We start from the raw sequence: 27,638 nt of genomic DNA, 5'->3' as shown, positions 1-27,638 counted from the left end.
GTAGCGACAGCAGAACGGCTGATGCTTCCATAGCGTGCTTCGTTTGTGAAAGACGTTCACAAACCCACCAATTGTAGCGCTGGTGGATGACGGTTGCCGTTGGTTGTGCTCTACCTCTGTGACATCGTTCGTGAAAAACGGGCTCACCTCCAAGCTGCGCTTCCATTGTGAAGGCGTTCGCAAAGACGGGGTCGCTTGTGGTGGAATCGGTGTTAGGCGGTTGCTGTTCCGTGGTTGTTCGTCGGTTGTGCGTTGGTTGTCTTGTGGGAAGACGAGGGTCAGGCTGTGTTGCTACCGTGAAAATCGTTCATGGATACGGGTTCACCAATTGTAGCGTTGGAATTGATGAGCTCCCGTACTCAGGTCGTGGGGTCACCAATGTAGCGGTTCGTGTAGATCGCCACTAAATAAGAGAGTTTGACTTCGACGAACTATAAATAAGTTGTTTATTTACAGGAACAGGCTAATTACAGCAGGTAAGATAGCAGGTAAGATGGCTGACTGTAGGAGCACCGTGGTGTAGGTCTTGTCCCAGCGGGGACTCCACAAGGACTGAGTTTGCAGTCCTGTGGGGAGCGTGATGACATCATCACGCTCTGCTGTGTGTTCCCGCGCTTTGGGCGTCACGTGATGCGCGTTGTTGCATCGCTGGCCGTTGAGGCCGAAGTCGGGAGGCCGGGCTGTGCCGGTGCTTGCCACGGGAGCGGAAGATTGCGTCGCTCCTGTCGGCTGGCCGTTGAGGCCGAAGACGCTAGGCCGGGCTGTGCCAGCGCACGCACATCACGTCGTACGTGACGTGACGTCAGCGTGCTAGGGCGCGCCTTAAAGGGGCAATGGCCCCAACAGGTAAGTTAAACATACAGTAAGGTAAGTTAAAGGGAATTATGTGTCTCAATGTAAGGGACAACCAGTGGTACCGCCATAACTAACAGGACTAGACAGACTAGATGCAGGAAGGATGTTCCTGATGGCAGGGGAGTCCAGAACCAGGGGTCACAGTCTAAAGATAAGGGGTAAGTCATTTAGGACAGAGATGAGGAGGAATTTCTTCACCCAGAGAGTGGTGAACCTGTGGAATTCTCTACCACAGAAGGCAGTTGAGACCAATTCATTAAATATATTCAAGAAGGAGTTAGATATATTTCTTAAGGCTAAAGGGATCAAGGGGTATGGGGAGAAAGCAGGAACAGGGTACTGAATTTGGATGATCAGCCATGATCTCATTGAATGGCGGAGCAGGCTCGAGGGGCCGAATGGCCTACTCCTGCTCCTATCTTCTATGTTTCTATGTAAAGTGCCTAATGGAAGGATGATAATTATGCTCTGATTCTCCTCCAGAGGTCGGTATTTACTACAAAGAGACCTGTACTCTTAAAGGGACAGCCCTGTTAACGCACATCTGACGTGATCAGAATTGTACCTTCTGCTTTGCAGCCGACCCTTGCCTTTAAATGTCCCTTTAAGAGCTTAGCATTAAGTTCGACGCGCTTTGTGACGGTGAGGCCGCGCATGCTCAGTCCCTGGGATTCAGTGCGCACCGGTTTTGAAAGTTGTTCGGTTTGGCCGAGACTGTCGGCGGGTTTTGCGGGGTTGGCTTTTTCCATACGATTGTGCGGAAAGAATGGCTGGAACCTTCGAGCGGCTGAAAGTGGGCCTTATTGTTAAAATTAAACGCAGCAATGGTAAGGAATTATTTGCTGACCAAATGAATATTGCTAAAGCTGAGCTATATAAACTGATAAGGCGGAGGTAGTCTTGGCTGATTGCTATTTTTGAGTTTTTTTAAGAGACGGGGGTGGCTCTTTTTTTACCGTTTCTTGTGTAAGTGTAAATTAATCAAAATCCCCCCCCCCCCCCAAAAAAAAACAATGAGCCGTGTGTAGGATGGGGACGTACACATGCGCACTGAAGCATTGATTTTTTTTTTGGATTACCCGCCGTGCGCACGTCACTTACTCCAGACCCGCCCGAATCTCTCACCCCGGCGGTGATTGGACGGTTGGGGCATTGTGACGTCAATGCCGGCCAGCCATTGGGCGCAGCGAGCTGTCCATTGATTGGGTCATCGCAGTTTGAATTTGCTGCCGCTCGTCTTCCAAACCCAGCAAGCAGTGTTGAGACAGAATTAAGGGAAATAGTAAATGTTTAGCTGGCTGTCGCCAGTCGCTGTCCTATTTAGTGGCCCTTCAATTATATCAAATTTTAATGGCTTCAAATAAGCTGCATTGACTAAAAGGTACAATGCAAATGCTGAAAATAAAAGTAAAATGCACAGGTCTGAGAATAAACATTGCATCTGAATGGTTGCCCTATTTTTTTTCAGATGTTGATTGTCCTGCATCTTTCCAGCATTTTCTGTTCCATTTTTTATTTTAGGTTAGGAACAGTTTTGTACCTCATTCACAACTGGGTAACATGTTTTTTTTTTTTGCTTTAGCTCTTGTCTGTGGGGGGGGGGGGAAATTGCATTTTTTTTAAAACATATGGAGAGTTGCTTGAAAGATTTTTAAAGATGAACTCTTGGATTAATTTGTTTAACATGTGAGGTGAAATAGATAATCAAACCCACTTCTTGCCTGCCTTGATATTTTATTCAACCTACATCTTTTTAAAATGTAGTTATTCCTTTTGGAGCTTCCCAGCAAGTCAGTTGGTAAATGGACTGACCAGTGTGGAATTGAGCCATACAGATGAAGGTCTTGGGTTCTATCGCTGATCTGTGCTGAGCTCTAGTCTCTTCTTAGGTGGAACCGAGGATGACTTGCTTTCACATTAAAAATGAGTTCTCGGGTGACTGATGAGTCCAATGCGGGACCTACAGTCTCTGTCACAGGTGGGGCAGACGGTGGTTGAGCGGGTGGGTGGGGTGCTTGGGTTGACGTGCACTCCTTGCAGTGCCTGCGCTTGGCTTCCGCTTGCTCCCGGCGAAGAGACTCGAGGTGTTTGGTGCCTTCCCGGATGCTTCTCCTCCACTTGGGCCAGGGATTCCCAGGTGTCGGTGGGGATCTTACACTTTTTCAAGGAGGCTTTGAGGGTGTCCTTGAAGCGTTTCCTCTTCCCACCTGGGGCTCTCTTGCCGTGCCGGAGCTCCGAGTAGAGTGCTTGTTTTGGGAGTCTCGTATCGGGCATGCGGACAATATGACCCGTCCATCGGAGCTGATTGAGCGTGGTCAGAGCTTCGATGCTGGGGATGTTGGCCTGAGCAAGAACACTTGACGTTGGTGCGCTCTAGTATGGGTGATCCCATTGACCTCGAACACCCCTGGGGTAAAGGACATCTTCTCGTGCCCCCACTCCTTGTCACTAACCAGTCACTCTTAATGGACAGACCCAGTGTTCATACTGGAACTGTCCATTAAGATGGGGCTTGATGCCCTCTATGGCATAATTATGCCCACATTTATGAGTCCTTGAATGTGTTATCTCTCCCAAATCTGTGCCCATCTTTCCCACAATTCCGTGTTTGAATCCCTCCCATCAGGTTTCCGCCCTTGCCACAGTACCGAAACGGCTCTCATCAAAGTCACAAATGACATCTTTTGGACTGTGATGAAGGTAAACTATCCCTCCTCGTCCTCCTTGACTTGTCTGCAGCCTTTGACACGGTTGACCACTCCATCCTTCTCCAACATCTCTCCATCATCGTCCAGCTGGGTGGGACTGCACTCGCCTGGTTCCATTCTTCTCTATCTAATTGTAACCAGAGAATCACCTGCAACAGCTTCTCTTCCTGCTCCCACATCGGTACCTCTGGTGTCCCCCACTGATCTATCCTTGGCCCCCTCCTATTTCTCATCTACATGTTGCCCCTTGGCTTGGCGACATCATCCGAAAACACAGCGTCATGTACGCTGACGACACCCAGCACTACCTCTTTTCTCGACCCCTCCACGGTGTCTAAATTGTCAGACTGCTTGTCCGACATAGTCCTGGATGAGCCAAAATTTTCTCCAATTAAATATTGGGAAGACCGAAGCCTTTGTTCTTGGTCCTCGCCACAAACGCCGTTCCCTAGCTACTGACTCATCCCTCTCCCTAACACCTGTCTGAGGCTGAAACACACTTTTCACACCCTTGGTGTCAAAAATGACCCTGAATTGAGCTTCCGACCACATATCCACAGCATAACAAAGACTGCCGACTTCCACCTCCGTAACATTGCTCTTCTCCACCCTTGCTTCAGCTCATCTGCTGCTGAAACCCTCATCCAAGTCTTTGTTACCTCCTAGACTTGACTATTCCAAGGCACTCCTGGCTGGCCTCCCACATTCCACCCTACGTAAACTTGAGGTCACCCAAAACTCAGCTGCCTGTGTCCTAACTCTCTCCGACTCCCGTTCGCCCATCACCAGTGTGCTTGCTGACCAACAATGGCCCCTGGTTAAGCAGCGCCTCGATTTCAAAATTCTTATCCTTGTTTTCAAATCCCTCCATGGCGTTGCCCCTTCCTATCTCTGTAACCTTCAGCCCCACAACACCCCCCTGAAATATCTGCACTCCTCTAGTTCTGCCCTCTTGAGCATCCCTGATTATAATCGCTCAACCTTTGGTGGCCGTGCTTTCTGTTGCCTAGGCCCTGAGCTCTGGAATTCCCTGCCTAAACCTGTCTGTCTCGCTATCTCTCTTTCCTCCTTTTAAGACACTCCTTAAATCCTACCTCTTTGACCAAGCTTTTGGTCATCTGCCCTAATTTGTCCTTATGTGGATCGGTGTCATTTTTTGTCTTCAAACACTCCTGTGCAGCGCCTTGGGACGTTTTACTACGTTAAAGGCGCTATATAAATAGCTGTTGTTGAGCTTGAACATGTAAAATGGTTATTTGAAAGAAGCGGGGAGGGTGGAATAGTAAACCTATATTCTTTTTAAACTTTTACAATAATGGGACACTGTCCGGTCCAGGAATTGGAAACATTTTATGATCCAAATATCATGGTTTAAGTCTGAACCCTCCATATGGAAACTTTCACCCGAGTAGCGGTGATAACAATGCTATACTCTGGCGCACTCTTCTGCAAAGATGGTGATCTTCAGCGCTCCCTCATTTGTGTTTTTTTTGCAAGTTGTTGCCCCATTTTTGTGCCTTTTTATAGCTACTAGTGAAACATATGGAGCAGGTTCCTAACATCTGTGGATTTGATGTAAAATGTTGTTACAAGTGTGTAGGAAGCATTCAGTTCTCAGACCCTACCCTATGTCCTGCTGTACTAGACATGTATATGACCAATATCAAGAGGGATTTTCCCCCAAACTATCCTATGCTGTTCCTAGGTACCATGGAAGCGTAGACACATTTTGTTGTGACATTGACATGATTATGTCTACATAGTAGAAAAATGGGTTTCCAATGGAGTTGTGAGCAACTCACAAACAAGAAAGCAAGACTTGCATTTATATAGTGCCTTCCCCAGTCTTGGGACATCCCAAAGTGCTTTACAGCCAATGACGTACTGTGTAGTCACTGTTGTAATGTAGGAAGTATGGCAGCCAATTTGTGCATAGCGCACGCTCAAAAACCGCAATGTGATAATGACCAGATAATCTGTATTTGTGATGTTTTTTGAGGGATAAATCAATGACACTGGGGCTAACTCCCCTGCTCTTCTTAGAAATAGTACCATGGCATCTTTTACATCCACCTTGGAGAGCAGATGGGGCCTCAATTTAATGTCACATCTGAAAGACGGCACCTCTGACAGTGCAGCACTCCCTCAGTACTGCAGTTCACAGGAATTAAAGGTGCAGGCTGGGCTGGCTTTTTTTTTAAAGAGCTAAAATTAGATGGAACACAATACAGGTAGACTATCCTTTATCCGCACTTCCGAAAACCTCTAAAAACCGAAAGTTTTTTCGTGGAGCGTAAGTCGTGTGCACGACATGACCCGAGTGGCCCAGGAGCTCTGCCTTTCCCTGTGAGCAGGGCAGAGGGTCACAGTTCCCTCCTGGGTAGGAGATTGCAGGCTGAGCCGGGCAGTGTGAAGGAGGTACCGGGAGAGTGAACCCAACAATACAGCGGCCCGTCCGATAGTCTTTTCTTCCCCCGCCCCCCCCCCCCCCCCCTGATTTGCGGGCCAGCTTAGTGTAGGAGTCAGCCGATATCCGGCTTTCCCACAACTGGCGGCGGCAGTCGAGCCCCAGACCCCCGCTAAGTCAAGGAATTCAGATACGGAGCAGGGGGAGCCGGAAACCTCGATCTAACGGCAAAAATCAGCAGCCGTTTTGTTCAGTTTTTTTTCTTCCCCTAGCATTGTTTTAAACAGTCGGGCTGTGGAAAGAGTCTCTGTAACTTAGCAACAGCTTCAGAGACGCTTCCAAGGCAGGGCCCGAGTGTTTACAAACTGTTGCTAAGCAACAGTGTTTGTTGCCAGATACGGAGATGAAAACCTTCTGAAATCCGAAAAATTCCGAAAACCGAAACCCAGCTGGTCCCAAGGTTTTCGGAGAAAGGATAGTCTACCTGTATAGGGCATTAAAAATTAGCCTGAAGGTTTTTAATAGATTTGCTGGGGCACAGGGAGCAAGTAGAGCTCACTGAAGATGGGTTGTTTGTGAATGAGAAGACTCTGGCTGAGGGTTCTAGGTTAGCTGTAATTTGAGGAGGGAAGTTGAGAACTCGATCCTTAGTAATAAAGGCATGGATGAGGGGGGAGGAGAAGAGATAGAGACATAAGCAGACAGTGGACAAATGCACTATTTGCAACAACCTAGGTATGGCAGATTGATGAGGGTTCAATGGAATGGCAGGGCTGCACACCACTCGATTCATCCTGAGCCAACACTTCAGCTGGGTGAGAAGATTTAAAGCCGGATTTGTCGGGGAGTTGAGTTTGAGGGCTGCGCTTTCAGTATTCATTCTGATGCTTTACACATTGACGTTACTGAAGATAAATTGATTATATTTTTATACAAAAACCTAAATGGTATGTTATTTCACTGGTTTATGATTGTATATTATAAAACAGATTCTAATTTGGCTTTTTCTCTCGAGAATGACTAGTTAGGAATATATGACCTAGAAACATAGAAAAACAGGGATAGGCCGTTCAGCCCATTGTGCTTGTTCTTCCATTCAATTAGATCCTGGCTGAATTGTATTTACCCGCCTTTGTTCCATATCCCTTGATACCCTTACCAAGCAAAAATCTATTGCTCTCAGTCTTGGCTTAAATGCAATTGACGTGGCATTTTTTTTGGGGTGGGGGAGGGGTGGTTGTTCCAGATTTCCTCTACCCCTTGAAGAAAGGAAAAAAGTGCTTCCTGATTTCGCACCTAAATGACCCAGCTCTAATTTTAAAATGGTGCCGCCTTGTCTTGGATTCATCCACCAGATGAAATATTTTCTGTCTATCCTTTCGAATTCCTTGCCCTGCCAGTACACTTTACACCCAATCTCAGCCTATTACCATCTCGTCTAGCTTCTAACACCTTTCATTGTCTCTTTTTTACTTCTTTTGTTTCTTTTATTCTTTTGTCCGATCGCAGCCCTGCCTCCAATCCATCTTTTCTTTCCAGTTTTGAAGAAGGGTTCGACCCGAAACGTCAACTCAAATTTCTGTCCATGGATGTTGCCTGACCACCTGAGTTTTTCCAGCATTTTCTGTTCTTTTGAATTCCTTTATCATTGTCAAGACTTTGATAAGCTTGCCCCTGAAACTCCTAAACTCAAAAATATGCAAACCAAGTTTATGCAACCTGCCCTGATATAATTTAACACTTTAAGCCCTGGTATAATTCTGATGAGTGTGCTGTATGTCGTTGTCCCCCCCCCCTCAACATGCCAATATATCTTTCCTGAGGTGTGGTGCCCAAAACTGAATGCAGTACTCCAGACAGGGTCTGCCCAAGGCTCTGTACAAATGATGCATCACTTCATATGTTTGTATTCCAACCCCCTGGAGATGAAGGCCAACATTTTGTTAGCATTTGTGATTTGCTTTCTGTACTTGTGTACTAGTTTTTAGTGATTTGTATACATGGATATCTAAATCCCTTTGCTCCTACACTCAAAGAAGAAAATATTCTGATTTTTCTCATTCTTGGATCTGAAGTGAATGAACTCACACTTCCACATTGAACTCCATCTGCCATAGTTATGTCCCTTTTGTAACTTCCTGCTCCCATCTGCACAACTTACTATGCCTCCTAACTTGGTGTCATTGCAAACTTTATATACAACTATTTATTCCTTTGTCCAAGTCATTAAAAAATATAATTAAAAAGTGAGGCCCCAGTATAGATCCCTTGGGAGCACCACTTGTCACATCAGGGCATATTCCCTTTATCCCTACTCCGTCTCCTACCTTCCAACCAATTTACAACTCGGTCACAAGATGGCTTCCAATTCCGTGCGCTTTGCTAATAATCTCTTGTGTGGAATTGTATCAAATACCTTCTGGAAGTCCATATGGACAACATCTATAGGCACTCTCCTCTCATTGAAGTGTAAGTACAGGAGGAGAAGAGAGATTATAATCTTTATGCAAAATAGCTGTGTAGGTTGGGTATGTAAACCTGAAACCAGATTAGAAACCTGCTTTAAAGCTCAAACAAGTAAGTGTGAATGGGATAGGAATTTGCAACCAAATGAACTGCGTCCTGAGATCTGTTTCTTTAATGTTGTATCTGAAAATGCAAATATAGTGCAATGTTTTTTTTCCATAAATGTTGCTTGGCTTTTCTGATAAATTGGATAATGCCACAGCAAGGCTGTTTTGATGCTGCATTTAAAGGAATGTTCTAGAGGTTAAGATGATGGATCCTTAATTTTTTTTTTAATTAACAGTTTGGGCCTTTTTATCTTTTAAATTTCAGCTCCTAATTGCTGCTCCACTGAAAGTGGTGAGCTGTTCTGGTCTCGAAGGCTTAATCTGCAGTGACTGCTTGTATTTTGTATTTGTTTTTGAGACTTCAACCACAAATGGTAGTCAAGCTGTTTTATGATGTCACAATAGCTTCCTCATGATGACAAAGATTATGTGGGCAGTGATGTCAGTCTGCATTTCTTATCCATCATCTTGTAATACAAGCTGAATGTGTGTCTGCTTGATTTTTGGCATATCTCCTGGAAAAGCTAAAGTGCTTTTGAAACCTTGGTAAGTGATTCTGTAGAATGTGTCAGAAGTGGAGATAGTAAACTTTCAAAATGCCATGACATGCAGAAATATTCTGACATTCACTACAATGCTATTTTACAAGTAAGGTAGTTTGTGGATTGAGTTGCTGAAGCAAAGCTCCCCAAACCAGGATATTAGGTCAACTTTTCTACCAGATCTATGTAGACTGAATTTATAGTTCATCAGTACATACTGGTATTACATAGGATTACACAGGATATACAGCACAGAAACAGGCTATTCTACCCAACCAGTCCATGCCGGCGTTTATGCTCCACTCGAGCCTCCTCCTGTCTTTCCTCATCAAATCTGTCAGCGTAACCCTCTATTTCCCTTCTCCCTCATATGCTTATCTAGCCTCCCTTAAATGCATCTATACTATTCACTTCAACCACTCCCTGTGGTAGCGAGTTCCACATTCTCACCACTCTCTGGGTAACGAAGTTTCTTCTGAATTCCCTATTTGATTTCTTGGTGATTATCTTCTATTGATGGCCTCTAGTTATGCTCTTCCCCACAAGTGGAAACATTCTCTGTGTCCACTCTATCAAAATCTTTCATAATTTTAAAGACCTCTATTAGGTCACCCCTCAGCCTTTTTTTAAAGAGAAAAGAGACCCAGCCTGTTCATCCTTTCCTGATGGGTGTCCCCTCACATTTCTGGTACCATCCATGTAAATCTTTTTTGCACCCTCTCCAGTGCCCCAAGTCCTTTTTTATAATATGGCGACCAGGATTGTATGCAATAGGTTCGATACAAGTTTAGCATAACTTCTCTACTTTTCAATTCAATCTCTAGAAATAAACCCTAGTGCTTGGTTTGCTTTTTTATGGCCTTGTTAACCTGTGTCACTACTTTCAGTGACTTGTGTATTTGTACTCTGAGATCCCTTTGCTCTTTTACCCCATTTAGATTTGTATTTTCCAAGTAATATGTGACCTCCCTATTTTTTTTGTTACAAAATGTAATACCTCACATTTATCTGTGTTGAATTTCATTTGCCAATTATATGCCCATTCTTCAACTTTATTAATGTTGTCTTGTAATTTATTGCAGTCCTCAGTATTAACTATCCATGTGCGCCCGCCCCCCCCCCCCCCCACAAAATTTGGTGTCATCTGCAAATTTAGATAGTGTTTTTGATTCCAAAGTCTAAATCGTTAATATAAATTGTGAACAATGGTGGTCCCAGCACTGATCCTTGTGGAACACCCCTTCCCACCTTCTGCCACTGTGGATAGCTACCCTTTACCCCTACTCTCTGCTTTCTGTCCTGAAGCCAGCTAGCTATCCATCCATTCTGCTACTTGTCCCCTGACTCTGCATTGTCTGACCTTATTCGTTAGTCTATTATGTGGTACCTTATTGAAGGCCTTTTGAAATCTAGATAAATTACAACTACAATATTACCCTTGTCTACTCTGTTACTTCAAAAAATTCAATGAGGTTGGTCAAGCAAGACTTTCCCTTTTGAAATCCATGCTGACTATTCCTTTTATTTTTGGTTTCCAGATGTTTTAGTAGGGATTTCATTATTTTTCCTACCACTGATGTTAAGCTGACTGATCTATAGTTTCCTGGGCATATTCTATGTCCCTTCTTAAATATAGGTACAGGAAACTTTGTTATCCGGAGGCTAAATGTCTGGCAAAAATCAGGAGCTGTTCTGTTTTTTTTTTTTTCTTCTCGTGGCTTTTTTTTTCCAACAGTCAGGCTCTGCAAAGTCTCTCTGAAGCTGTTGCTAAGCGACAGACGCTTCCAAGGTACGGCCAACTGTTTAGAAGCTGTTTGTTGCCAGATACGGAGCTGAAAAGCTCCGTATGCGTCAACATTAACGCTGGTTTGTCCGGCAGTTTTGAGGGAACGGCAACAGCTCGGTCCCGTTGGTGCCGGATAGCACAAAGTTTCCTGTATTATGTTTACTATCCACCAGTCCTCTGGCGCTACACCTTGTATTAACGAATTATTAAATATGTTTAGTAATGCCTCTGCTATCTCTCTTCCCGAGATTATTTTAAAATGTGCAGATGTAATCCATCTGGATGAGGGGTTTTATCCTGAGTTTGAGTAGTTTATTTTAATATTTCTCTTTTTAAAACATTTTAAATGCAGTTATCTCCTTTCTAATCTCATCTGATAGCATGTCCATCTGTTCTGTCTTCCTGGTAAATACTGAAGCAAAGTAATTATTTATTAATCCATGCCTTTGTTACCTCCTGACTTGACTTGACTACTCCAATGCACTCCTGGCTGGTCTCCCACATTCTACCCTATGTAAACTTGAGGTCATCCAAAACTCTGCTGCCTGTGTCCTAACTCACACCAAGTGCCGTTCACCCATCACCCCTGTGCTCGCTGACCTACATTGGCTCCTGGTTAAGCAACACCTTGATTTCAAAATTCTCATCCTTGTTTTCAAATCCCTCCATGGCCTCGCCCCTCCCTATCTCTAATCTCCTTCAGCCTCCCTCCCCCCCCCCCCCCCCCCCGGAGATATCTGCTCTCCTTAAATTCTGCCTTCTTGAGCATCCCTGATTGTAATCGCTCAACCATTGGTGGCCGTGCCTTCTGTTGCCTAGGCCCTAAGCTCTGGCACTCCCTCCCCAAACCCCTCTGCCTCCCTACCTCGCCTTTCTCCTTTTAGGATGCTCCTTAAAACCTATCTCTTTGACCAAGCTTTTGGTCATCTGCCCTAATTTCTTATGTGGCTCGGTGTCAATTTTTTGTCTTAACATTCCTGTGAAGTGCCTTGGGATGTTTTACTACATTAAAGGCGCTATATAAATACAAGTTGTTTAATATTTCTGCCATCTCTCTCGCTGCCTGTTATTATCCTGTCCGTCCCTTAGTGGCCCTATTCCCATCCCGACTTTCCTTTTTCTTACTATTTTATTTTATGTTCCATGATAATTTAATTTCATAGTTCCTTTTTGCCTTTCTAATTTTTTTTACTTCTCTACTAATTTCTTCGTAATTTCCCTTTTCCTCCTCTGCTGTCCCTGTCTGTCCTATGCTTACTTGCCTCAATTTTTCCCTAGTGTTTTTATTCATCTGTGGTGTCTCATTGTGTTTAGCTTGTTCTTGGTTTTAGCAAATTATTCTAAATATATTCATCTATGTATATCTAATTAATTTTATCTTGTTCTTGTTTTTAGCAAATATATTTTTCCTGGACTCTGTTGAACACCGTTTTAAATATTCCCTGCTGCTGCTGTACATCATTGTTTGCCGATTTATTGTCCATTTAATTTTCCCGAGTTCTATTCTCAGCCCCTCAATCAGCTTTTCTCCAATCTATTACCCTGGTCGTCTTCATACTTGTGTCTTTCTCTATTATTATCTTAAAGCATATTATATGATCACTATTCCCTAGATGTTCCCCCTACTTTTACTTTTATCTGCTCTGGTTCATTCCCCATTAGTAGAGCCAATAGCGAATTCTCCCTTGTTGGGCTTCTTGCATATTGGTTTAGAAAGGAGTCCTGTACATATTGTAGGAACTCTATTCCCTTATCCCCTTTCCCTACCTCTTTTGGCCAATTAATATCTGGGTGAGTTGAAACCCCCCCTAATGATTATTCTGTTTTTTACTCATTTCCCTAATTTGTTTGCATATTTCTTCCTTCACCTCCCTTCCACTGGTCTGTAGACTACCCCTATTGGTGTGATTGATCCTTTATTATCTTTTATCTCTCCGCATGGATTCTATTTTTGTCTTGCTGATAGCTGCGTCACTTTTTTCTACTGCCATTGTTCTCCCTAAAGTACAGCTACTCCACCTGACCATTTTCCCCCCCACTATCTTTTCTAAATATGTTATACTCTGCAATGTTTAATTCCCAGTCCTGATTTTACTGCAGCCATGTCTCGGTAACCCCTACTATATCTGGTTCCTCGGAACGTATTATTGCCTCCAGTTCCCCAGTTTTATTACGGTTTAACTAATTTTTAATAGCAGTTCTTTTCTCTCTTTTTATTGTTGACCATCTTTTTACACTCCTGTTTATTCCCTGGCCACCAATGTTCTCCCTTTTTATTCTTTCCTATGCTCTTACCTGTTGTTTATATTTCGGCTGGTTTCATTTCTTGTAGATGGCTCCCGCGTCTTACTAGTTTAAAGCCATCGCCACCTGCCTATTTACCCTTTCTGCTCGGACACTGGTCCCATCCCAGTTCAGGTGGAGCCTGTCCCATTGGTATAGCTCCTTCCTGTCCCAGTACTGGTGCCAGTGTCCCATGAAAAGGAATCCCTGTCTGATAGAAGATTGTAAACCTCGTGCACTGCAGCCTGCCTGAAATGCAATTTGAAATACCATGTTTCTACATGTGAAACAGATGTACCATTCTTCAATAGAAGTATTGCTTTCAGTTGACTGAACTTCAGAAAGACATGCAAGTTGAGTTGCTAGCACTGTCCGTGGTGCTTTAATGCAATGGCCCAGATTTTCCAGGACCTATGACCGCGGACGCAAGTGCCCTGCAGGTTCTGGGTTTCCGCATGCGTGAAAACACGCAACTTGCGATTTTGATTTTGTCAAGTTTCAGCTTGACAGATCTTACGAACCCGAAGGAAATGGACATTCGCTGGCGCAGAATGCCCACGAAACTCTTATGCCTGGTAAAAGCAGGCGTAAGGCCTTTTACCAGCATAAGGGTTTAAATAAATATTAAAATAAAATTGTTTAAATCATTTAGACGTTCAAAAACCTTAAATTCGTTGAGGTTATTTTTGGTCCCTTAATGTTTAATTAAATTGTACTTTAATTTTTAACATGGTTTAGTTTTATTTAAGTGGGGTGAAAGTGTTTTTTATATGATTCCTATTATGCTTATGGGGATTCCATATTGGTTGGCCTAGGTGATCCCAGGGACGCTTGAGAACCATGGGCGCCCCTAGGGATACATGGGTCTTTATGCAGGTGTACATCTGCAGGCCCAGGACCGCAAGGGTCCAAAGATACGGAGGCACCAGGTAGGTGCATACTTTTCTTGCAGATCGGAGGCATTCGCCTGCAAGAAGTCTCCGACTGCAATTTCGAGCCCATTGTTTTTTGTACAATTCCTAAACCCTGGAATTAGTTTTTGATCACCACAGCAAACCTTGTATACATAGTGTGTAAAATGCCAGCAAGAAGTTACAGGTGGTTATACTCTTGGACTTTACTGCTAATACCAACTTAATGTTCAAAGGGTAAATATTGCATTAAATCTAAATAAGAAAGAAATCCTAAGTGTTCATTTCTGTTCTAGTAGTTATACCAGGACAGATGTGAATAGTATGCATTCTGTAACCTGCACATTGTTTTATTATAAATGATGGTCTCAAGATTAAATGGTGTACATTAGAAATCGTGCTACAGTAATTAGTATGGTTAACTGGTGCAGTTCACTATGTAGAGAGTGGTGGGTGGGTGGGTACGTGCTCCACGTTCTGAGAAGCTCCTAACCTTTTATTAGTTGGTTCACAATTCTGAAAAAGAAACGCAATGGAGTTGCCTTGAACATGTGTCTCCTAACCATATTCTTGATTTGGCAAAGAAAGCCTTGCATTTATATAGTGCCTTTCAGCACGTCCCAAAGTGCTTTAGAGCCAATGAAGTACTTTTGAAGTGAAGTCACTGGTGTAATGTAGGAAACTAATGTAGGAGGGCCTGTGAACAGAACATCCACCACTTCTAATGTAAAATGTGAGCATGTAAGGGAGAAAAGGGGCACTTCAACAATGTTGATTAAGCCATTGCTAAACTATCATTGTATACTTTTTTTATAGGAGCTTGATTATGAAATCAAAGCAAGTTAATAACTGCCTCGTGTTTTAATATTTCAATCAAATTACTTGGAAAGATTGACGTGCATCATTATAACCGTATTGTAATACTTGGTCAAATTCAGTTTATGGGGCATAACGTCATTGCAAATTGTTGTGACCTACCAATTTGAGGGAGCACCTGAGACTTATTCATGTTTTACTTCAGACTGCTGCAGAACTCGCTTGCTTTTGTCTCGATGTTTTCACGAGTGAAGTAAAAAAAAAAAAAAAATACACGTGTCCATTAAACATAGAAGATAGGAGTAGGCCATTCGGCCCTTCGAGCCTGCTCCGCATGTATGCTTCTATGCCACATGGAGGAACCTGGCATAAAACTGATTAATTTGGGCAGACATGACACTGGCACCAGGTAGCCAGCAAACCAGTCAGTTGTACCAGTGCTTGAGAGTCACTCCCAGATTGCAGATAACTATATATACTTTTTTTTTTAAGCTGCCCTTGAATTTGTGAACCAGATTTTACTGCATTTCTGTAGTAAAAGTGCCGCCTGCTGTAATCACATTATATTTGTCAATTGGTTGTCGTGTATAGTGAATGTACACTCATTGCTATGGTAAGTTTGTCTGTGATATTGCAGTTCTGGAAATGTTCCCATACATCCTATAACAAAAACCTGACCAGGCTGCTTTTTATGTACTGCATTTTTAAAGGCACTTTTTTAATAAATTTAAGCATTGGAAAAATGCTCTCCAGTGGAGGGTATACATTAGAGAGATCTTGCATTGTCATCTGATGTTGGGATGGGAGATATATATTTTGCTTTTTCCCATAGTTCATTATTAATTGTCTTCGTTCCTTTCTTCACAGGGATGATACAAGATGCAAGTATAACTGACTTGATTGCCGAGAAATCTTATGTAAGAGTCGAGTGGCTAGAGGACACCGTAAGTAAAGCCAAAGAGGTAAGGAGGTCTTCTGTCACAAATGCATATTGCATATTTTGGAGCTGCACTCTAGTTGAACGAGGATATTGTGATGCTCAAGACCAAACTTTTCATAGTAACTGGCAAATCCTTGCTGTTTGAATTGAAAATATGTATCAACATTGGTGCGCGGTTGAAAGTTGTCTGTTTGCATTACATGTCAGTTTCTGAAAATCATATTGGTAATTAAGCTCAACTCTGGTATTGAAACCGTTAAATACCACAGACATCTCTGAAGAAAGGATACAGGTCGCTCTGGCTTCATATTTGTACCTGTCTAGCTTATAACAAAAAGTGGTTTCTCAGGATTGCTCATTTGGGCTTGAGGGTTGCATTCAACTACTCCTGCACAAATCTGTCCCAAACTGAGCAATGACAGACCTGGAAACAGGTGGTTGTTCCCAGTATAAATTGTAGCCCATGGCTTCTGGTGTCTTGTATCTCCTACAAGATTATTTTGTTCTCTGAAAGCATTACCTAGATGATGGGGAGAACACTTTTTTTTTTTTTTTTTTTTTTTATTATTGATGGGATCTGAAATGGCCTAGCAAGGCACTCGGTTGTACCAAACCACTACGATAAAGTCGCTGGGGGAGTACCATCACTGCATGGACTGCAGCGGTTCACGAAGGCGGCTCAACCACCACCTTCTCGAAGGCAATTAGGGATGGCAATAAATGCTGGCCTTGCCAGCGACGCCCACATCCCGTGAATGATTTTTGAAAAAGAAATGATCAGTAATTCTGAGCCGCTTTTTAAAAAAACTTTGAAGCACCTTTTTTGGGGGGATGCTTTATTTCACGCTTGGTTTTTAAGTGATTTTATTTTCCAATGGCTAGAGCACCTTGATCACGGGAGGGGGGGGAGAGAGGAGAGCTGAAGTTTGTGCCTTTTTTAAATAAGTGTGTTTTTCTGCTTCCACAAGCTATCCTATGGCATCTGTGTGAGTGACAGTTTAGTGTGTGGGCCATGCCTACTTGGGATGGGGTTGAGGCTGTCCAAACTCACTTCACATGTGAACCTCCAGCTAGCAGATCAGGAAACTTTCATCCCATCCTTTTGGATTGGATTCAAATTCCAGAAATAAAAAAGTTAGCATCTAATGCACAGTTACTCCCACCCCATGCACTATGAATTTTCAGGTGCTTCCATTGTGTGCCTAAAATAAGGGGGAACCCAGCAGAATTGGTTTGCCTGTTTGTATATAGTCAAGTAACTATAACATCTAACATTCATAGAATCATAGAAATTTATGGCACAGAAGGAGGCCATTCGGCCCATTGTGTCTGTGCCGGCCGCAAAAGAGCTTTCCCGCCTAATCCCACTTTCCAGCTCTTGGTCCGTAGCCTTGTAGGTTACGCCACTTCAAGTGCATTTCCAAGTACGTTTAAGTACGGTGAGGGTTTCTGCCTCTACCACGCTTTCAGGTGGTGAGTTCCAGACCCCCACCATCCTCTGGATGAAAAGTTCTCCTCTGCTCCCCTCTAATACTTCTACCAATTACTTTAAATATATGCTCCCTGGTTATTGACCACTTTGCTAGGGGAAATAGGTCCTTCCTCCCCACTCTGTCTAGGCCCCTCATAATTTTATACATTTCAATCAAGTCTTCCCTCCGCCTCCTCCGTCCCAAAGAAAACAACTCCAGCCTATCCAATCTTTCCTCATAGCTTAAAATTTTCCAGTCCTGGCACCATCCTTGTAAATCTTATCTATACCCTCACTAGTGCAATCTTTCCTGTAATGTGGTGACCAGAACTGTACGCAGTACTCTAGCTGTGGCCTAACTAGTGTTTTATACAGTTCAAGCATCACCTCCCTGCTCTTCTAGTCGGTGCATAGAACATAAGAAATAAGAGCAGGAGTAGGTCATACGGCCCCTCTAACCTGCTCTGCCATTCAATAAGATCATTGCTGATCATTGACCTCAACTCCACTTTCCTGTCCGATCTCCATATCCCTTGATTCCCACAAGAGTCTAAAAATCTGTCTATCCCAGCCTTGAATATACTCGCATTCACAGCCCTCTGGGCAGAGAATTCCAAAGATTCACAACCCTCTGAGTGAAGAAATTCCTCCTCATCTCAGTCTTAAATGGACTACTCCTTATCCTGAGACTATGCCCCCTAGTTCTAGACACTCCAGCCAGGGGAAACAACCTCTCAACATCTACCCTGTCAATCCGCTTCAGAATCTTGTATGTTTCAATGAGATCACCCCTCTCATTCTTCTAAACGCCAGAGAGTATAGGTCCATTCTGCACAATCTCTTATCATAGGACAGCCCTTATCATAGAATCAATCTAGTGAACCTTTGTTGCATCGCCTCCAAGTCAAGTATATCTTTCCTTCGATAAGGAGACCAAAACAGTACTTCAGATGTGGTCTCACCAAGGCTGTGTACAATTGTAGCAAGACTTCCTTACTCTTATACTCCAACCCCCTTGCAATAAAGGCCAACATGCCATTTGCTTTCCTTATTGCTTGCTGTACCTGTATGCTAGATTTCTGTTTCTTGCATGAGGACACCCAAATCTCTCTGAACACCAACATTTGAAAGTTTCTCACCATTTATTTAAAAAAAAAAAAAAATGCTGTTTTTCTATTCTTCCTACCAAAGTGAATAACCTCACATTTCCTGACATACTCCATCTGCCACCTTACTGCCCACTCACTTAGTCTAGCTATATCCCTTTGCAGACTGTGTTCTCCTCGCAGCTTACTGTCCCACCTAGCTTTGTATCATCAACAAACTTGGATACATTGCACTCTGTCCCTTCATCTAGATTGTAAATATCTGAGGCCCCAACACTAACTTGTGGCACCCCACTTGTTGCAGCCTGCCAACCTGAAAAAGATCCGTTTATCCCTACACTCTTCTGTCTGTTAACCAATCCTCTATCCATGCTACTATATTACCCCCCAACCCCATGTGCCCTTATCTTGTGTAATAACCTTTTATGTGACACCTTATCAAATGCCTTTTGGAAATCCAAATATACTACATCCACTGGTTCCCCTTTATTGAACCTGCTAGTTACATCCTCAAATAACTCTAATAAATTTGTCAAACACGATTTCCCTTTCATAAAACCATGTTGACTCTGCCTAATCATGTTATGATTTTCTAAGTGCCCTGATACCACTTCCTTAACGATGGGTTCCAGCATTTTCCTGACGACTGATGTCAGGCTAACTGGCCTGTAGTTCCCTGTTTTTTCTCTTCCCTCCTTGAACAGTGGTGTTACATTTGCAACCTTCCAATCTGCTGGGTCCATTCTAGAATCTAGGGAATTTTGGAAGATCAAAACCAATGCTTCCACTATCTCCTGCCACCTCTTCTAGAACCCTAGGATGTAGGCCATTAGGTCCAGGGGATTTGTCAGCTTTTAGTCCCATTAGTTTCTCTAGTACTTTTTCTCTACTTATATTAATTATGTTAAGTTCCTCACCCTTGTTTCCCCATCATTTTTGGTATGCTTTTTGTGTCTTCTACTTTGAAGACAGATACAAAATATTTGATGTTTCTGCCATTTCCTTATTCCCCATAATAATTTCTCCTGTCTCAGCCTCTAAGGGACCAACATTTATTTTTGCTGCTCTTACTTTCCTTTATTAGCTGAGGCATTTATCCTGTATGCCTTCTTAACCACCTTACCTACCTGTCCTGCTACCTTCAGAGATCTGTGGACATGCACTCCAAGATCCCTGTGTTCCTCTACATTTCTCAGTATCCTACCATATTTATAGTGTATTCCCTTGCCTTGTTAGCCCTCCCCAAATGAATTACCTCACACTGCTCCAGATTGAATTCCATTTGCCACTTCTCTGCCCACCTGACCAGTCCATTGACATCTTCCTGCGGTTTGTAGCTAGCTTCCTCACTATCAACCGCACGGCCAATTTTTGTATCATCTGCAAACTTCTTAATCATTCTCTACATTTGAAGTCTAAATCATTGATTTCATTGGTTTTAAGCTAGAGATGAAACAGCTGTTGGCCTCCTTTTTAAGCAGCAACAACCGTGTTGTAATAACTTGTGTGAAACGCTAACACATTTTGTTGACTCAAACGAGCTTGGTGTATTTCTCTTATCTTCAGGTTGACATTGAAAGCTTACTATTGTTAAATCCTAACCTAGTAGAAAAGATGCCACCTCCAACCCTCCCAAGAAGGAACTCGAGGGTAAGTTTTAAATCCTTGGCTCTTGAGTTAATGTATTTATTTAATAGCCAGTATAAAACTTTATTCTTGATTACTGCTAACTAAACGTTTGTCCAAGAAATGACAATACAAAAGCAATGGAGGGAAAATGGAGCAAAGTATGTAGTACATTGGCTGAACGGCCTACTCCAGTTCCTTTCAGTTAGATCATGGCTGATCTGTACCTCAAATCTCTTTACCTGCCTTTGCTCAATATCCCTTAAAACATGTACCTAACAAAAATATATATAGCCACTGTGGGCATTAAATACTTTTATTTCTTTGGTTGGTAAGCTGTAGAAAAAGAATTGGCATGTGAACATGGTGCAAAGTTGGACAGTTAAAAGTTAAAGACTGCTCGTGGACAGTATAAAAATGAGATGCTGCTAATGATTCACTAAGTCCTCATTCCAAAAAAATCCTTTTAGCTCAGATTTTTGTAATGGCTGGAATTGTATAAAATGTTGAGACTTAGCTGCAACACAGGACTACATGAATGCTAAAAGGCAGAAGCAGCATGCTATAGACAGGGCTAAGCGATCCCACAATCAACGGATCAGTCCTGCCACTTCCAGTCGTGAATGGTGGTGGACCATTAAACAACTAACGGCTGGGGGGCTCCATGAATATCCCCATCCTCAATTATGGCAGAGTCCAGCACGTGAGTGCAAAGATAAAGCTGAAGCGTTTGCAACCATCTTCAGCCAGAAGTGCCGAGTGGATGATCCTTTTCAGCTTCCTCCTGAGGTCCCCACTGTCTTCAGCCAATTTTATTCACTCCGCGTGATATCAAGAAACAGCTGAGAACACTGGATACAGCAAAGACTGTGGGCCCGGACAACATCCCTGCTGTTGAACTGAAGACTTGTGCTCCAGAACTAGCCGCACCTCTAGCCAAGCTGTTCCAGTACAGCTACAACACTGGCATCTATCCGACAATGTGGAAAACTGCCCAGGTATGTCCTGTCCACAAAAAGCAGGACAAATCCAATCTGGCCAATTACTGCCCCATCAGTCTACTCTCAATCATCAGCAAAGTGATGGAAGGTGTCGTCGACCATGCTATCAAGCGGCACTTACTTACCAATAACCTGCTCATCGATGCCCAGTTTGGGTTCCACCAGGACCACTCTGCTCCAGACCTTGGTCCAAACATGGACAAAAGAGCTGAATTCCAGAGATGAGTGACTGCCCTTGACATCAAGGAGCCCTAGTAAAACTGGTCAATGGGAATCAGGGAAAACTCTCCACTGGCTGGAGTCATACCTAGCACAAAGGAAGGTGGTTGTGGTGGTTGGAGGTCAATCATCACAGCCCCAGGACATCGTTGCAGGAGTTCCTCAAGGCAGTGTCCTAGGCCCAACCATCTTCAGCTGCTTCATCAATGACCTTCCCTCCATCATAAGATCAGAAGTGGGGATGTTCGCTGATGACTGCAATGTCCAGTACCATTTGCAACTCCTCAGATAATGAAGCAGTCCATGCCCGCATGCAGAAAGACCTGGATGACATTCAGGCTTGAGCTGATAAGTGTCAAGTTACATTTGTGCCACAAGTGCCAGGCAATGACTGTCTCCAACAAGCAAGAGTCTAACCACTGCCCTTGACATTCAATGGCATTACCATTGCTGAATCCCACACCATTAACATCCTGGGGGTCACCATTGACCAGAAACTTAACTGGACCAGCTACATAAATACTGAGGCAACAAGAACCAGGCCAGAGGCTGGATATTCTGCAGCAAGTGTCTCACCTCCTGACTCCCAAAGCCTTTCCACCATTTACAAGTTAGTGTGTTGGAATACTCTCCACTTGCCTGGATGAGTGCAGCTCCAGCAACACTCTAAGCTTGACGCCATCCAGGTCAAAGCAGCCCACTTGATTGTCACCCCATTCACCACCTTAAACATTCACACCCTCCACCACCGGTGTACTGTGGCTGTAGGAGTGTGCCATCTACAAGATGCACTGCAGCAACTTGCCAAGGTTTCTTCGGCAGCACCTCCCAAACCCACGACCTCTACTAGCTAGAAGGCCAAGAGCAACAGGCACATGGGAACACCACCACCTCCAAGTTACACACCATCCTGACTTGGAAGTATATCACTGTTCCTTCATTGTCACTGGGTCAAAATCCTGGAACTCCCTCCATAACAGAACTGTGGGAGTACCTTCACCACACAGACTGCAGCAGTTCAAGAAGGAGGCTCACCACTACCTTCTCGAGAGCAATTAGGGATGGGCAATAAATGCTGGCCTTACCAGCGACACCCACATCCCATTAAATTTTTTTTTTTTTTTTTTTAAAGCTTCTGCCTAGTTTTCCTCGGTTATCTTGGTGCACTTGGACATTGTTTTCAATTACTCCTGTGGAACTAATGCTCCAGCGACTCACCTCTCTCTTGCATGCAAAAAACACTGACCTCTCCAACGCTTGTGGACAAGTTCCAACTCTGGGATTGAAACAGAACTCCAGTCATCTGCTTTTATTTAAATAAAAATAAAAAGTGAGGATAAGCCTGTCTGGGGAAAACTTCTTGCTGCAAATGTTTTTAAAAAAAAAAAAAACTTTAATGGGTAAATTTAATGACATTAGTTCATTTTTAATTTTGTTTTTTTATCTAAAATATTTTGTCTATATATTCAGCTGAAACCACTTCTCAATTTCTCTTCGAGCCCCACCCCAAACCAAGCATTCAAATTAACAACAGAAAATGCTGGAAAAACTCAGCAGGTCAGGCAACATCTGTGGAGAGAAATTTGAGTTGACGTTTCGGGTCGAACCCTTCGTCAAAACTGGAAAGCAAAGGAATTAGATCGAAGGCAGGGCTGCGATCGGACAAAAGAAGTGAAAGAAACAAAAGAGCTAGATGAGATGGTAATAGGCTGAGATTAGGTGTAAAGTGTACTGGCAGGGCAAGAGATAGCTGCCAGGTGTGAGAGAGAAACAAAAGGAAAGGGGGGTGGGGGGGGAGAGAAAAGGAGTGGAAAAATTACAAGAAAAAATGTGTAATAGGGGCCGAGGTTATGATCTGAAATTGTTGAACTTGATATTGAGTCCAAAATTGCTGCTTTTCAAATTCTCATTTTTGTGTCGTCTTTGATCTCTGTTTCAGTTGCTTTATTTGTGATTTAGCAAGCGTGATCTTGGTCCAAACTGATTTCATGTCTTGCATTTAGACATCTAATTTTATACAGATAAGCTAGCTTCTCATCAGGGAAACTAGTTATTGTGTGCTGGATTAACATCTGTACTGAGAATAAAGGTGACTCCTAGTAGGTACAAGTCATAGAGTCATAGAGTTTTACAGCACAGAAAGAGGCCCTTCGGCCCATCGTGTCTGCGCCGCCCATCCATCCCTGTCCAGTCTAATCCCATTTTCCAGCATTTGGTCCATAGCCTTGTATGCAATGGCATTTCAAGTGCTCATCCAAATGCTTCTTGAATGTTGTGAGGGTTCCTGCCTCCACCACCCTTTCAGGCATTGAGTTCCACATTCCAACCACCCTCTGGGTGAAAAAGTTCCTCCTCAAATCCCCTCTAAATCTCCTGCCCCTTACCCTGAATCTATGCCCCCTTGTTATTGACCCCCCCACTAAGGGGAAAAGTTCCTCTTTATCTACCCTATCTATGCCCCTCATTATTTTGTACACCTCAATCAGGTCCCCCCTCAGCCTTCTCTGCTCCAAGGAAAACAACTCCAGCCTGTCCAGCCTCTCTTCATAGCTGAGGCGCTCCATCCCAGGTAACATCCTGGTGAATCTTCTCTGCACCCTCTCCAAAGCAATCACATCCTTCCTATAGTGAGGCGACCAGAACTGCACACAGTACTCCAGCTGTGGCCTCACCAGCGTTTTGTACAGCTCCATCATAACCTCCCTGCTCTTGTATTCTATGCCTCGGCTAATGAAGGCAAGTATCCCATATGCCTTTTTAACCACCTTATCTACCTGCTCCGCTGCCTTCAGAGATCTATGTACATGTACACCAAGGTCCCTCTGACCCTCTGTACTTCCTAGGGTCCTACCACTCATTGTGTATTCCCTTGCCTTATTTGTCCGTCCAAAATGCATCACCTCGCACTTTTCAGGGTTAAATTCCATTTGCCACTTTTCCGCCCATCTGACCAACCCGTTTATATCGTCCTGTAGCCGGAAGCTTTCCTCCTCGCAATTTACCACCCCACCAATTTTCGTGTCATCTGCGAACTTACTGATCATACCTTTTACATTTTCATCCAAATCATTTATGTAGATCACAAACAATAAGGGACCCAGCACCGATCCCTGAGGTACCCCACTGGACACAGGCTTCCAGTCACAAAAGCAACCTTCGACCATCACCCTCTGCCTCCTGCCACTCAGCCAGTTTAGGATCCAACGCGCCAAGGCACCCTGGATCCCATGGGCTCTTACCTTCTTGACCAGTCTCCTATGCGGGACTTTGTCAAAAGCTTTACTGAAGTCCATGTACACCACATCCACAGCATTTCCCTCATCCACCCCACTAGTCACCCCCTCGAAAAATTCGATCAGATTTGTTAGACATGATTTACCCTTGACAAAGCCATGCTGACTATCCCCGATTAATCCTTGCCTCTCCAAGTGGAGATTAATTTTGTCCCTCAGAATTTTTTCCAATAATTTCCCCACCACAGATGTTAGACTCACTGGCCTGTAATTCCCTGGTTTATCCCTGCTACCCTTCTTGAATAATGGTACTACGTTAGCTGTTCTCCAGTCCTCTGGTACATCCCCTGTGGCCAGAGAGGTTCTGAAAATTAGTGTCAGAGCCCCTGCAATCGCCTCCCTTGCCTCCCACAGCAGCCTGGGATACATCTCGTCCGGGCCTGGGGATTTATCCACTTTTTGGCCCGCTAAAACCGCTAGCACCTCCTCCCTCTCGATGCTAATATGTTCAAGTATGTCACAGTCCCCTTGCCCGATTTCTATGTCTGCATTGTCTTTCTCCATAGTGAACACAGATGCAAAAAATTCATTTAAAACCCCGCCTACATCCTCTGGCTCTACACACAGATTGCCACTTTGGTCCCTAATGGGCCCTACCCTTTCCCTGGTTATCCTCTTGCCCTTAATATACTTATAAAACATCTTAGGATTTTCCTTTATTTTGCTCGCCAGTGTTATTTCATGGCCCCTCCTCGCCCTCCTAATTTCTTTTTTAAGTATGCCCCTGCACTTTTTATACTCCTCTAGGGCTTCTTCTGTCTTTAGTCTTTTGTAACTGCCAAAAGCCCCCCTCTTATTTCTAATGCATTTTTGTATATCCCTTGTCATCCAAGGTTCCCTTTGCTTGTTGGTCCCACCCTTGACCTTTACAGGAACATGTTGGCGTTGTACTCTCTCTATTTCCCTTCTGAAAGTCTCCCACTGTTTTGATGTGGATTTTCCTATAAGCAGCTGCTCCCAGTCCACTTTGGCCAGATCCTGCCTTATCATATTAAAATCGGCCTTCCCCCAATTTAGAACCCTTATTTCCGGGCCGTCTTTGTCTTTTTCCATGACCACCTTAAATCTCACCGAATTATGGTCACTGTCGCCAAAATGCTCTCCTACTGACACTTCCACCACTTGCCCGGCTACATTCCCCAGAATTAGGTCCAGTACCGCCCCCTCTCTTGTAGGACTTTCTACATGTTGGCTCAAAAAGCTCTCCTGGATGCACTTTAAGAATTCTGCACCCTCTAAGCCTTTCACACTCTGACTGTCCCAATTTATATTGGGGAAGTTGAAATCCCCCACTATTATTACCCTATTATTTTCGCACTTCTCGGAGATTTGCCTACATATCTGTTCCTCTATCTCCCCCCTGACTGTTTGGGGGCCTATAGTACACTCCCAGCAAAGTGCTTGCCCCCTTTTTGTTTTTAAGTTCTACCCATATGGCCTCACTAGAGGAACCCGCTAATATATCATCCCTCCTTACAGCAGTAATTGACTCCTTAATTAATATTGCAACACCCCCTCCCCTTTTACACCCCCCTCTGTCTCGCCTGAAGATTCTATACCCCGGAATATTGAGCTGCCAGTCCTGACCCTCCCTCAACCATGTCTCCGTGATAGCAACAATATCGTACTCCCATGTGTTCAACAACAACTTCAGTTCATCCACCTTATTTGCAAGACTCCTTGCATTAAAATAAATGCCTTCCAGCCCTGCCATATTCTCTTTTGCCTTCACATATTTGCTCTGCCTTCCCAGCTGACTTGTTTTTCCCTCTGTATTTGGCCGTAAATCACCCCCTACTATAGCTCCACTCTGTACCCCAACCCCCTGCCAAGTTAGTTTAAACCCTCCCCAGCAGTGCTAGCAAACCTCCCCGCAAGGATATTGGTTCCCCCCTGGTTCAGGTGTAAACCGTCCGACTTGTACAAGTCCCACCTTTCCCAGAAGCAGACCCAGTGATCCAGGAAACTAAAGCCCTCCCCCTTGCACCATCCCTTTAGCCACGCATTCATCTGTTCTATCTTCCTATTCCTATACTTACTAGCACGTGGCACCGGGAGTAATCCAGAGATTACAACCTTTTGAGGTCCTGCTCCTTAATCCTTCACCTAGCTCCCTAAATTCTTGCTGCAGGACCTCATCCCTCTTGTAGGATGGTTGTGCATGCACTCTTGTTGTAAGCTATCAATTTTTTGACATAAGCAAAAATTTCCATTTTCTTTCTCCCCCCCCCCCCCCCCCCCCCCCCCCCAAATTACAAAAGGTTCATACTGGATGTTGAGGAAATAATTTTCTTTTTCAGGTCCCAAGACGTGAATCTGCTCTGCCAAGGAATGGAGTCGCAAAGGAAAGTGAGTTGAAGTTTACATGCAGATTCTAATGTCATATTTACTTTCTCCGAGCTAGAGAGAAAGTTAGCAGAATCTTTCCTCAAGATTAAATGGATTTTTGTAGCATCCATAATAGAACAAATTGGATATGGTCAATGGAAGAAATGGGCTAAATTGCTATTTATATTAATGCATTGAATATTTTCGTTACCAACTGGAAAAGGTCTTTTAAGTGTGCCTTAAAACCAGATGCAAATGTGGGATGGTCAATGGCAGATGAAATTTAATATGGACATGTGTAAAGTCCTGTACATGACAAGGAAAAAATGGATGTCATAAATAGTGTGAATGGTGTTCTAATAGGAAATGATGCAGTTGAGCTCTAGAGGTTTTATTAGATTCTACAACCAATATGTTTAACTACTGGAGAGCAGCAATCGACAAAGCTCCAAAACAAATAATCTCCGATGTCGGGAACATAGGATCTAATGAAAGGGAAGAATTGAATGAAATCTGTATTTGTAGGGAAATCGACGGGATTGAAGGCCGATAAATCCCCAGGGCCTGATGATCTACATCCTAGGGTACTTAAGGAAGTGGCCCTAGAAATAGTAGATGCATTGCTGGTCATCTTCCAAAATTCTATAGACTCTGGAACAGTTCCCATGGATTGGAGGGTAGCTAATGCTACCCCACTATTCAAAAAGGGTGGTAGAGAAAAAACGGGGAATTAAGCCTGACGTCAGTAGTGGGGAAAATGCTTCTCTCTCTTT

General features: G+C 43.7%; 1 protein-coding gene across 4 annotated transcripts in view; it reads left to right on the top strand.

Moving 5' to 3' along the window:
* The first annotated feature begins 1,491 nt into the window (after positions 1–1,491).
* kif2c (kinesin family member 2C) overlaps positions 1,492–27,638 on the top strand; it is a 77,784-nt gene continuing 51,637 nt past the window's right edge. For all 4 annotated transcript variants that reach the window (XM_085983145.1, XM_085983143.1, XM_085983144.1 and 1 more), the window contains exons 1-4: positions 1,492–1,682; positions 15,749–15,843; positions 19,965–20,048; positions 26,838–26,886. In XM_085983145.1, coding sequence (XP_085839271.1) covers positions 1,622–1,682; positions 15,749–15,843; positions 19,965–20,048; positions 26,838–26,886 — 289 coding nt within the window. In that variant the 5' untranslated portion in view covers positions 1,492–1,621. The remainder of the gene's footprint in view (positions 1,683–15,748; positions 15,844–19,964; positions 20,049–26,837; positions 26,887–27,638) is intronic.

The sequence above is a fragment of the Somniosus microcephalus genome, chromosome 3 (assembly GCF_052327205.1).
Source record: "Somniosus microcephalus isolate GS21.2 chromosome 3, FLI_Smic_1.0, whole genome shotgun sequence".
NCBI lineage: Eukaryota > Metazoa > Chordata > Chondrichthyes > Squaliformes > Somniosidae > Somniosus > Somniosus microcephalus.
Note: the sequence above shows the minus strand (reverse complement) of the source record. Positions and strands in the feature narration are given on the sequence as shown.